We start from the raw sequence: 13,283 nt of genomic DNA on the forward strand, positions 1-13,283 counted from the left end.
TTTGCTTGCCACCCACCAGGTTATGCTTGAGATCCAGAAGAGGAAGTGAAGGAAAGGGGCAGTGCTAGAGATGATGAGGGAGGGGAGGAGACTGGATCTGAAAGGTATGCTAAAATGTATTACCTTCAGTTTTTTAACAAGTATGATCATAAGAGAAAAAACAAGGTTTTGTCCCCTTAAATGTTATATTGACCCGTTTTTCATGTAAAAAACAAATGTAATGTCATTATTACTTTAAGATAAGATTTATGTTTAGATTCAATAGATTTATTTTATGCTATAGCTTTATGTTTACAGGGGCATCTGTAATTTTAGCTTTCCTGTAAAAATGTACATCATAGAATATATTATTTCAGTTATAAAAAGTCTAGTAACATCCAGCTGTCTAAATATTTTCAATACAGGAGTCCTTTTTTCACTGGACTTTTGGAGTGACTGAACCTGGCTGCTATGGAGCTGTTGATGTTGATACAGGAAAATCAATTGCCTTCATTCCAAAGCTTCCTGAAAGTTATGCAGTATGGATGGGAAAGTAAGTTTTTTTCCATCATTACATTTCTGTATTTTCTTGAATATATCTTCTGTCTGCTGAAAGCATAGGAATAACCTGCTGCTGAGAAAAACAAGGTGTTTCTTACAGTTACATGTGTTTTTTTAACGGAGTACTAAACTACATAATAAAATCTAAGGAAATACTGTAACTGCAAATTTGAAAGATGTTTTTTAATGTAATCTGTATGTTATTATATGGGAAAGTCTTTTTTTGTTTTCACAAATACATAGAAATAAGGGGATAATAGGTGATAAACTGCTGTATATGAATTTATAATTTTAACAAATTCATAGTATTTTTAATTCTTAAAACAAAGGGTGTTTGCTCCTTCTCTGCTATGTGAGTTTGTTCTTTAAATTGAACACACTCAAAAACACATCAAACAAAATATGTGCTGGTTTGCAAAAGCTGGGAAAAAAAGTTGCCACAGATGATATGAAAGTAGTGTTAAAAAGAAGTTCACAATATGAAGTCCGTATCCTTCCTCTTTCACATCTAGACAAATAGAACTTTCACATAGGTAAAAGGTCAGTACACCGACTTATAGGACTTGCTAAACTAACCTTTTTCCTATAGTTTTTAATCACAAAAAAATCTGTTTTTTGTTATTTCATGAGCGAAACAGGGATATTTCAACTGCTCCATGTTTATTCTCTGCAAGGTAAATAATTTGATATTAGATTAACAGTTTTTCTTTTTCTGAAGAGACACACATAAGATTTCTACTTGTTTTATTTAAAGGAGACCTATCACCCAGACATAAAAAGCCCTTTTTAAGATAAACATGAAGCCCAAATTCCCTTTTTAATTAAAACAGCCATACCTGTTGTAAAATTCTCAGCTGTCAATCATATTTGCCTGCCTAGCCTATGCCTTAGGCATAGAGGCAGAGCAGCCAATTACTTTCACTTTCCATTCTGCACTTCCTAGATGTTATTGCCCTCCTCACATTCCACCTCCATTCTCATCATCTAATTGTGTAGCCAGTGCATGGACATCAGGTTCCCCATTCTGGCCATGAATCAGATTATGGCATGATACAAAGCTTCCAGACATTTGTTAATGAGAGGCTTGGAGTAAAAGGATAATTTTGTTTCGGTGATGCAAAGTTTGCCTTGATAACAGTGTCCACAAAATGGTACCTGCCTACTTGCTGTGATTGTGTATTTCCAAGACTAAAAAAAACAATCTTTAAATAATTTTTATAGTGTAATTGAAGTTTAAATTGCTTGACTCACATGATAAAATATGATTTGGAATAATTTCTCAAGGTGACATGTCCCCTTTAATTACTGTATTTGTCTTCTTAACTGGTGAAGAATAAGAAACTAGACAACGGTACTATCAATTTACAGATAAAATAACTTCAAATATTGTCTTGCTATAAAGTGATCCCCCTTTCTGTGCCTATTCTATACATTTCTTAACAAGCATTCATACCAGACATTCTTCAATAACATTGTGTTCATACGAATTAACGCTCGATTTTGTCTCGACGTTTTTTTTTTACGAGAAAAATTTGTGATAAATTCCTGGAGGAGAGTTTGGTCGATTATGTTTTCAGAAAAATATTAGATAAATTTGAGTTTTAGTAAATCCGTCCTATAGTGTGTTTACACTCCTTTATTGTGGCAGTTTCCTATACTTTTTTCCAGTGTGCTTGCTCAAAACGGGCCTTTGTAAAGCTAGTGCCCAAGAAATAAATTAAGCAGTAAATTGGTTGTGCTTTCCTTAATTTCAGTGATTAAAACTGTACTTAACATTTACTGCTCATTAATTTTAAATGTTAGAATGCATCAATACATTGATCTGAGATATTCTGTAAGTACAACATATTGTGTGACAGATGCTTTCTGTAAATAGTTATCCATCTTATGATCTCATTAACTTGAAGTGCATGGTTACCAGCCTGCATTTAAAATTTAGACAATGAGATGCTTACCTTATGACGTGGAATCATTTAACTTTCAGTTCAACTTAGGGAGCAATACAATTTTTCTGTTTTGAATTAAATAATAAAAGCATTTGGTTTCACTATGGTTACAGGCAGTAGATATTTTTTTTAAAAAGACAAAATGGTACAGTATTAGGGACAGCTATATTAAGGAGCATAGCTTGGGTTCAGCTGAACTGATGTAAAAAGATGTTAGATATCTTAGATTTGGTTGCATTCATTTTTTCCAAGCTCAGCTTCTCTAGCTTGGAACGTTGTGTAGACAGAAGGAACCATGTTTTAAAGATAGAGCTCAGATATCTTTTTATGTGACTTTGTACTGATCTTAGTAATTTGTTTCTGTCTGGAAACTGTAATTTTTGTACTTTATATAGAATACAGGCACAGACCTGGTTTGTGAAGAAAATATGGTGTTTTTGTCTCCTGCCTCAAGCTTGCCACAGCTTGCCTAGGGCGGCAATATTTTAAGAGTGGCATGCCGCCCAACTGCATCCTAAGGAGCACTGGGGATTCAGTGTCCCCAGTGCACCAGCCCACTCGCACGGGTGGTGGGTCGCTCACGCTACGGGCTAGCACTAGGACCATGCGGCCTCAGGGTGGCGCTTTGTGAGATCTGGCCCTGACTGCAGGCAGTGACTCCAGAGACCCAGTCATTGACAAGATTTTGTTGCTGTAGCCACCAAATTCTGAAATGATTGGAGAAGGAAAAAAGTGCAGGAGGTGCAAGTCCCTGTATAGATATTTATAGAGAGAGATTGTCTGTGTCACATTTCATTTGCACTCGGTGCCAGAAGTTTTTTGACCATTTCCTGGGGGGATATTTTACCCAGGAAAACTGTACATTGTGTTTTTTTGGGAGAACCTGAGCTTGCTAAATCTAAAAGCAAAAACGCAAAGCTTGCATTTTACCCCATTATATGCCCCACATTTTGTAACGTGTCAACATAAAACATCCTAAATATTAACTCCTGGGGTCTACTGAACACTTATGCCCAATATGCATAGAAGTACCAAACTATGTGGCATACAGATGCCACCTAATGATAATAGTGCTTATGAATTCTCACGGCTTGTATGTGCCATAAAGACCCCATAACATTACAGAGATCCTAGAAGACCATATATTTTCAGAAGTACACATTCTAACTAATCCAAAATGAGCAAACTACCAAACTGCAAAACCATGTGGAACCTGGTGGTTTTTATGAAATTTCTCAAAATCTTCACAAAGCTTGCATTTTACCCCATTATATGACCCACATTTCATAACGTATTAGCATAAAACATCCTCAATATGAACTTCAGGGGTCTACTGAACCGTTTGATGATGAATATGCAAAGATATACCAAACTATGTGGAGCAATGAGTTCCCCAAATTGATATATAGCATGCAAAATTTACATGTGCAAAACAAAGTAACAAAGAACAATGCAAAATGCTTGAATATTTTAGCTTGACCAAATAGGTTTTACCGACCGAAACAAGAGAACAGCACCTACACAGAGCTGAGAATGCAATAGGGCTAAAAGTTCAATATAATGGCTAAAAATGCACCAAACTCACCAAAATTGCAATATAATCACCAAAATAACATACAAAAGGTATTGCACAGTATGGTTAGCAAATACGCTATTCGCAATGGCAATAAAACATTTTTTTCAGGCAAAAAAACAGACAATGTGATGTGAAAAAAGTCACAAAATAGTGTATCCGTGTGTACCCATGGAAAATTACATATTCTGTGCATGTGCAAGTGTGTGTGACCCCACTATCCCCAAAAATGAATATGTGTGTGTGTGTGTGTAAGTGTGTATTAGCGTGATAAGTTTGTGTTTGTGTCTATAAAATTGACCTGGGATAGAGGCTGAAAATCCATCTACAGGGCCTGGAGGGGGTCCCACGAAGAGGAGGAAGTAGTCTTCACACAGGATCCGGTCGGGGGGCAGTGCAGGGGGTCCAGCAAGATTGTGCAGCAGCAGGACACACATATTCCACGTGCCTGCTGCTGCCTTGGGGCCCCTAGGCCATCATGCCCCAGGGCCCCCTGAGGGAAGGAGTGGCTTAAAAGGCTGCTCCTCAAACCAAAAGTGCTGCAGATCGTAGTCTATGTTTTGAGGCACTTAGGTACTTTTATCCACAGAACGTAGATTCTACGATCTGTGGCACTTAAAGGGTTAAATTAAAATTAATGGATATTGAACTAAATTTATATAAAGTGTATTATTTCCATTAAACTGCTGTTCAGACATATTTTTTAAACTATCTATCTATATATATATATATATATATATATATATATATATATATATATATATATATATATATATATATATATATATATATATATATAATTATTTTGTACATAAAATCTATATTTTAACAACAGATAGCAGTGACTTGAAGCTCAATTTCCTCCAGTCTGTTCCTCAATACAAAAAATAATTCATATTGCTTGAGAGCTTTGCAAATCCCAAGAAGGCTTAGACTGGGCTCATATTTTTCTCTATAATAGTCTTTGTGGCATTGATTTGCTATATTTGGAGATCAGAGGGTTCCTTGCTAAAACATTACTCACAGCTGCAAAAAGACTATACCGTTCTCTGTGTTATAAACAAAATTGGCCAGGATAATAGAAGCCTAAAGGCCTGCATTATCATTAGCAAAATTACTATGTTATTATAACAACATTTTGCATTCACAAAAAGCTGTGGCAGTGTATAAGGTGATCATTATCTAAATCTCATAACTTGGAATAAAAAATGTATTTTAACCTCCAAATTCGAAAATTACCTTTTATCCTTTTATTCGCAATTAATCTCATATTTGGTGCTTAGCGTCCTGGATAGTAAGAGAATAACATACAGTATGTGGATATTTAGATTATGTGTTTTAATTTATCCTGTAGAAAACTACAAATAGAATTAAATTGACTGTTAAACCAGTAAACCTTTTAAAATTAAATCATTATTATTTTGTTCTCATACGGGCAAACCATGATTTAGCAGTGTTCTAATCTAAATTAATTTCCATCTTTTACCCTTGCCATTCTAGTTACACCCCATTCCCTCTGAAATCCCACATGTTTGTAATAAGTACACCCCTTTTGAGGTCTGTAAATTAGGACTGTCCATCTTAAATAGGGACAAGTAGAGTACATGATAATACTCAAGAGAGCACAATGGGAAAATATATTTGCTATGTAGTGTCCATGGACAAAGAAGGCTTAAAGGAACAGTAACCCCCAAAAATGAACGGCTGTGCTGCACTGGTATAATTGGTGTGTTTGCTTTAAAAACACAACTATACTTTATATAAACAAGCTGCTGTGTAGCCATGGGGGCCGCCATTCAAAGCTGAAAAAGAGAAAAGGCACAGGATACACAGCTGATGACAGATAAGCTCTGTATTATACAATGGGATTCTTCAGAACTTATACTGTGCATTCTGTGCTTTAATGACTGTCCCTATGTCTACACATCAGCTTGTTTATATAAACTATACTTGAGTTTCTGATGCAAACACACCAGTATTACCAGTGCATGATAACGGTATATTATATTTTCATTATTTTAAGACACTTTCATTTTTTGGTGTTACTGTTCCTATAAGGAGGCTTTGCCTCACTAAAAAGAGACCATAATTATCTATATTTTGGTAACCTTTCCAGTCACAAGTTTTACCCTCCTCCCCTCATAGTACCATTTCAGAAGCTCAATGTACCTCACAATTATTTTACATCTCGAGTACCCTGGGCTAGAATGAAAGCTGTAATAGTGAGTTATGTGATGTGTACTACCCCCCCCCCAATCAGCACAAAAGGGGTATACAGCGGATTTTTATATCCCATGGAAACAAAGGCTGCTGTTGAACAAAAAGGGCATATAAATTTGAGATTTAAGCTTATGTCCAACAAGGCTGATATTCTTTTCTGCTGCCATGGAGAAACTTTCTGAAACTGGTTGTGTCTAGCTAAGGTTCTTAAAGGAGAAGGAAAGGTTAAAACTAAGTAAGCCTTATCAGAAAGGTCCATCTAAATATACCAGTAAACCCCCAAAGTAATGCTGCTCTGTGTCCTCTGTCAAAAGAAACACTGCATTTCTTTCCTTCTATTGTGTACACATGGGCTTCTGTATCAGACTTCCTGCCTTCATCTTAAACCTCATTGCCCTGGGCAAGAGCATGCTCAGTTTGCTCTTCTTCCCCATCCCCCTCCCTTCTCTACTGTAATCTGAGCCCAGAGCAGGGAGAGACTCAGGCAGGAAGTGATGTCACACCATGTTAATACTGCAGCTCCTATCCTAAACAAACAGAGAGCTTCTAGAGCTGTTTACTCAGGTATGGTAAAGCATTCTACAGAATAAATATAGCATTCTAGCTTGCACTATTGCAGCTAATCTATTGGCAATAAAATGCCTCCATAGCTTTCCTTCTCCTTTAACTGTTAACTCTGTGACTCAGTGGGGGTGGTGGTCAGTGATGTCAGTGGCAGGCAACGGTCCATGGTAGGGTCAGTGACATTTGGACGGGGCAATAAGATGGCAATTGGTGATTGGCTAATCACCACATCATTCATTTCAAGTCCTCTCTGGATCTCCTTATTTGGAATTCCTTCCTAATCAGATAGGTGGCAAGCCTAACTGACTCCTACTTATCACTGCTGGAGGATGGTGTCTGTAGGATGGTGACATGGTGGCAGAGAGTCAAACTGGTTTGAGATTACCATTAAAGAGGAGAAGGAAAGGCAAAAATCAATACCTTTCTCTTTGTATTGTACTCCCCAAAACCTCCTGAAACGCTATGCACATAGGCCAGTCAAATCTCATAGAATCCATGTCCTTGTTTGCATCGCTTATTTAGTCAGGTGCCATGTTAGTAAAGACTTCCTTTATCTCTTTCCTCTTATTGCGCATGCGCAAAAAAAAAAATATTAGTTGACCCCGGAGCGCATAGTGCTCATTAGTACGCAGCACCAGCATCGCATTAGTGCCTCACCTTAGCCTGCTCTGTATAAAGGTATTGTCCCCTTGCTGCACACCGTAATCGCTTGATGCAGACTGCTGTCCCCACTATAATTAAACATTGATTCCCGTGCATCTCCTTAGCTCCCAAGACGCTTTTCATCTGATTGGGTGGGGGCATAAGGTTCAATAAGGGTCTTTCTCTCATTGGGAGAAAGGCAGCGCCCCGAGGTCATGCGCACTACAACTAAATTATGCGTAATGCGCCTCAAGGCTGCCTTGGGCAGCAGAGCGGAAGATGCTTGTAAAAAGCGTGACGTCACCAGAGTCGCACGCCGCAGTCTTCGGAGAGCGTAGCTGCTTATACATCCGACCAGGGAGAAAAGTTTGAAAACTGTCAGTAAGTTCTATGTGCAAAAGACTTTAGTTAGAAGGCTATTTATGGTTTGCCTTTCCTTCTCCTTTAACTGATAGATGTTATGTAACAGAAACCCTAGGGAGCATGTTTATAACATTCTTAGTTCATTTTAAAGTGAAATATGTGTCTTAAGAGTAATCACATACTTGAAACTGTGAAGCAAATAAAAGAAAACAAAGGTTCCCCTTTGGCATACATTTCATATATAAAACCTCTGTGATTCCTACTTGGTAAAGCTTATACAACAAAGTTAACTCCATTTTTTTTTTTTTTTTACCTCAGTGGATTTTCAGGTCCATTGAAGTGAATAGGTTAAAAAAAAAAAAAAAAAAAACTTGAACCGAAACTTTTGTAGTTCTTGAGATTATGACTTTCTTTCACAAATCTTTAGTTGTGACTTTACCACCTCTTCTCAGCTTTATAAATAAGTAGCTTTTTATGGAAGTGCAAAAAGCAGCAAAGAAAATGTAACTTATCTTTGCTTTTTTTTTTTTTACACTGTTTTTATAAATATGACCAATGTATTGCACTTTTTTTTACAGAATAGAAGTGTTATCTAAAGAGGAGTAGAAATGAGGGAAAACTGTTAATTGCCTTTCTTGTATGTATTTAGCCATTTTCATTATATTAACTGATTCTTTTTTTTAAAGAATACACCCACCAGAACACTTCAAGGAGAAGTATGCCATAGATGAGATTTATTTCACCTGCGATGTGAGTACAGATTTTCTTTCAATAAGTGTGTCATAAAGAAAATGCTGTGACTGTAGACATTAGGGGGCAAAGTTACTTATGGTCGTATATCGAGGGTTAATTAACCCTTGACATTCGACTGCCAAATTAAAATCCTTTGACTTCGAATATTGAAGTCGAAGGATTTACCGCAATTCGTTCGATCGAACGATTAAGTCCTTCGATAATCCTTCGATAAAATCCTTCGCTCGATTCGAAGGATTTTAATCCATCGATCAAACGATTTTTCTTCGACCTTAAAAAGCTAGCAAAGCCTATGGGGACCTTCCCCATAGGCTAACATTGACTTCGTTAGGTTTTAGGTGGCGAACTAGGGGGTCAAATTTTTTTTTTAAAGAGACAGTACTTCAACTATCGAATGGTCGAACGATTTTTAGTTTGATTCAAAGTCGTAGTCGAATGTCGAAGTAGCCCATTCGATGGTCGAAGTAGCCAAAAAAACATTCTATTCCTACACTCGAGCTAAGTAAATGGGCCCCTAGCTGTGGAGTCTTACTTGTTACCCTGGTCGATTTTATTTTCTTAATTAGTCTTTATTTGCTTTTTATTGCTTGTCTTCTTTGCCTCTCTAATGGAATTACTGAATCCAGCTGCTAGGAATTTGGACTTCTACAGCCCAAAAAAATATGGTATTGTTTAAGAGGAAATTGCTTACCTTAGCAAACCAAGTTTTAGAAAAAGCACAGAAGAAATTCAAAAATTCTGTTGTTATCCCTTCAGGTATCTAAAAAGAGTAAAACATGTAAAGCAGCATGTTACTATGAAATTTGAGAGTATGATGTCAGTATTGCTAGTAATTTGTGGCCGTCAGTCGGCGATATTCTGAACTGTTTTTCTTTTTTTCATTTACAAACTAACAAAGGCTTCCTTTAAAATAGACCAAATCTAATAATATAACTACTTACGGCTAGACCATGCAAACAAAGATCCAGGAACAGAGCTCAGCTCTGTGATTGCCAAACGGCTTTACTTAATTTTTACAGGATTTCCTAAGGCACCATTCAAGCACAGAATACACAGTGGATAGCAGATAAGTTCGGAAGAATCCCATTGAATATCACAGTATTACAGAGCTTATCTGTTATTTGCTGTGTATCCTGTGCCTTTTCTCTTTCTTAAAGGAACAGTAACACTAAAACATTTTGTATTAAAAAATCTATTCCCCCCCCAGTAATAATAGGTCTACCATGCATAAAGTTTATTAAAATCAATGCTTCATTTAAGCGCTCTGCATCTTCCCCCTAACCCGACTTCTGCCAAAACCGGAAGCTAAGCGCTACAATTGTGATAGCAGCCCATTCTATTACACAGTGTACAAGCCGGATTTTGTGGGAAGTGGCAGCAATCCCCTTTTTTCCCCCAGCTTACCTAGTAGTGGCAGGACTGTGGAACACTGAGCGCTGCCCCAGTGCTCTTTCCCATGCTAACAGGCAGGTGATGACAAGCCCGCGGTACCTGAGAAAAATATGAAGTAGGCACCACAGCCCCGCACACGAGCCCAGAGTCCACAGCAACTCCTACCCCAGCTCCGACAAGAGCCCTCAAAGCCACTGGCAGCAGAGACGAAGACCCCGGCGAACCTAAAGTCGTGGAGGAACAGAAGACCCGGGATAGCTGGCAACAATTGCCTGCTCTTTACAGTTAGAGCCTCACGCATCAGAAGAAAAAAGCAGAACCAGAGCCGTCCATTGCCGCACCGCACAACCTGCAGAGCCACTGTTTGTGACACTTCAACATCCTCAGCTGCCCAACATGCTGAAGCAAAGTCCCTCACCAGGCAGTAAAACGGAGGCAGACTGCACATGGAGGCTGGATTGCGGCTGTGAGTCGATGCATTCTCTCTGGAGGATGTTGAAGTGTTGTGTCTGTGCTGGCTTTGCGAGGTTGTGGCGGTTGTGCGGCAATGGCCGGCTCTGGTTCTGCTTTTTTCTTCTGATGCGTGAGGCTCTGTTGTCTTTTTGTGGCTCTAACTGTAAAGAGCAGGCGATTGTTGCCAGCTATCCCGGGTCTTCTGTTCCTCCATGACTTTAGGTTCGCCGGGGTCTTCGTCTCTGCTGCAAAGGGCTTTGAGGCAAAGGGCTTTGAGGGCTCTTGTCAGAGTTAGGGTAGGAGTTGCTGCAGACTCTGGGCTCGAGTGCGGGCCGTGGTGCAGACTTCTTATTTTCCTCAGGTACCACAGGCTTGTCATCAGCTGTCTGCTAGCATGGGAAAGAGCACTGGGGCAACGCTCCGTATTCCACAGTCCTGCCACTACGAGGTAAGCTGGGGGGGAAAAGGGGATCGCTGCCACTTCCCACAAAATCCGACTTGTACACTGTGTAATAGAATGGGCTGCTGTCACAGTTGTAGCGCTTAGCTTCCGGTTTTGGCAGAAGTGGGGTTAGGGGGAAGATGCAGAGCGCAGAGCCCTATCGCCGTTTTGCAGTACACAGGAAGTAGTGTTTTCAAACAGTATTTTTTTAATAAAGCATTGATTTTAATACATTTTATGCAGGGTAGACCTATTATTACTAGGGGGAAATTGATTTTTTAATACAAAATTTTTTAGTGTTACTGTTCTTAAAGCTTTGAATGGCTGCCCCATGTCTACACAGCAGCTTGTTTATATAAACTATAGTAGTGTTTCTGAAGCAAACACACCAGTTTTACCAGTGCATGACAGTACATTATATTTTCATTACTTTAAAAGGCTTTTATTTTTTGGTGTTACTGTTCCTTTAAAATGGACTCGATGGGAGTTGGCCTTCCTGCAATACCTTTTTTTTTTTCTAATTAAAGGAGAGATATAAAAAAAAATAATGAAATTAAATAAAATGACTGCAGTAGATGCAGATCTCATAAAGCCTCTGCTGTTTGGAAGAATTACAATTTATTTATTTCGAACAATATTTAATATAAATAGGAACATTTATAACAGTACCTTGTACTCAGTGTGGCAATAGTAAAATGGCAAAGCAGTAATATTGATTTTTTTTTTTAATGTTTTAGGGGCAGATTTATCAAGGGTCGAAGTGAATTCGAGGGAATTTTCAAAGTAAAAAAATTTGAAATTCAAAGTAATTTTTGGGATATTTAGATCATCGAATAGGATACTACGACTTTGAATTCGATTTGAAGTAAAATAGTTTGAATATTCGACCATTCGATAATCAAAGTACTGTCTCTTTAAAAAAACTTTGACTTCAATACTTCGCCAAATCAAACCTGCCGAAGTGCTATGTTAGCCTATGGGGACCTTCTACAGCATTTTTCTAAGTTTTTTGAAGTCTAAGTAAAATCGTACGATCATTCGATTCGAAGGTTTTAATCGTTCGATCGAACGATTTTACTTCGACCGCAAAATACCCAAATTCGATGAAAAAAGTTTGAATTCTATATCCGCATTCGAAGTATTTAAATTCGATGGTCGAATTTCGAAGTATTTTTTACTTCGAAATTCGACCCTTGATAAATCTGCCCCTTTAAAGTTTTTTAGCAGCCTTACAGCCCCATGCTCCAAGTTATGGAAGGGTCATTCATTTGTAGAAACCCCCAGGTGCAAAGCCAGATAATAGGCCCGTAGTTCTTTATAATTTAATTTTTTAGTAAGTCTTTATATCAGCCTAGGTTTTTTGTTGAAATTGTTAGAGTCTGACATTATACTAGTTATATATTTTTTTTTTTGTGTGAAGGATACAACCAAAATGTGTGTTAATAGATGCATCAGCAAACATGACTATCAATAAATAGAATTGATGATAGTGCTGTAACATTAAAATTCACCATTATGTTTTATTATGTAATAGTTTCAGCTTTACGAGTGCATACATATTTGTTTGGGATTTTAATGCTTATGTATATCCAGCACATTGATAGCACTGATGCATTGAAAATTGTTAATACATTGCTTCCTTCCCCAGTAGTTTATCCTCCTGCTGTCAAGGATTATTTAAATGTTTTTTTTTTTTTTAAGCTTGACATTTCTTTCTTTCTATGGGATGTAAAGGGGAACTGACAGAGGCTATACCAATTCACTCCCTATATTCATATATTCAATTTTAGAATTACTGTGTCTCGGACTCTCGCTATATTGAGCAGATATTTTAAATGCAGACCTGAAAAATGTATTTGTTTATTAAAAGGTGGCATAGCATTGGTTAAAATCCTCTTAATAATTCCTTCAGCTTCTAATCAAATCTGTACAGTATATTCATTGCCCCAGCACTTTCTAGCTAGGACAGAAGGTTGTAACAATCCTGATAAGTGTATTGTACTTATAATCTTGTAATCTTTTTACTATTAGATATCCAGTGTTCTGAAAGCAAAGACCCCATCTGTTTTGCTTACTTTGGTAAGTCTTTTTGTGTGTGTATATGTCTGTGTGTTACTTTTTGCCTGTGCACATCTTTCTTATAAGTACTTAATGCCTAACCTTATATGACATGTTCTGGATTACTTGAGCTTTTATCTAATACCTGCAGTAACATTCTGTATAAATAAAGTAGCTCTGCCTTGAGATTTCCTAAAGCACAAGAGCATAATGTTATCACTATATTAGTATAAGCGTTAAGGAACAGCTTCTGTCAGGCACAAGTATATTTTTTACATTTCTTCTTTGTGTAACTGAGCTGTTTGTTGCCATACGTTTTTACACCTCACTAATTTAT

At 37.6% G+C, this 13,283-nt stretch overlaps 1 protein-coding gene across 2 annotated transcripts in view; it reads left to right on the top strand.

Annotated features, from left to right (window-relative positions):
- pepd.L (peptidase D L homeolog) overlaps window positions 1-13,283 on the top strand; it is a 135,134-nt gene that overhangs the window by 10,470 nt on the left and 111,381 nt on the right. For both annotated transcript variants that reach the window (XR_001935160.2, NM_001095944.1), the window contains 3 exon segments: window positions 405-532; window positions 8,535-8,598; window positions 12,920-12,967. Coding sequence is in view for 1 of the 2 variants with exons in the window: in NM_001095944.1 (NP_001089413.1) it covers window positions 405-532; window positions 8,535-8,598; window positions 12,920-12,967 (240 nt within the window). In the remaining variant the exon portion in view is untranslated.

This window comes from Xenopus laevis, chromosome 4L, assembly GCF_017654675.1.
Source record: "Xenopus laevis strain J_2021 chromosome 4L, Xenopus_laevis_v10.1, whole genome shotgun sequence".
In the NCBI taxonomy this organism is placed as follows: Eukaryota; Metazoa; Chordata; class Amphibia; order Anura; family Pipidae; genus Xenopus; species Xenopus laevis.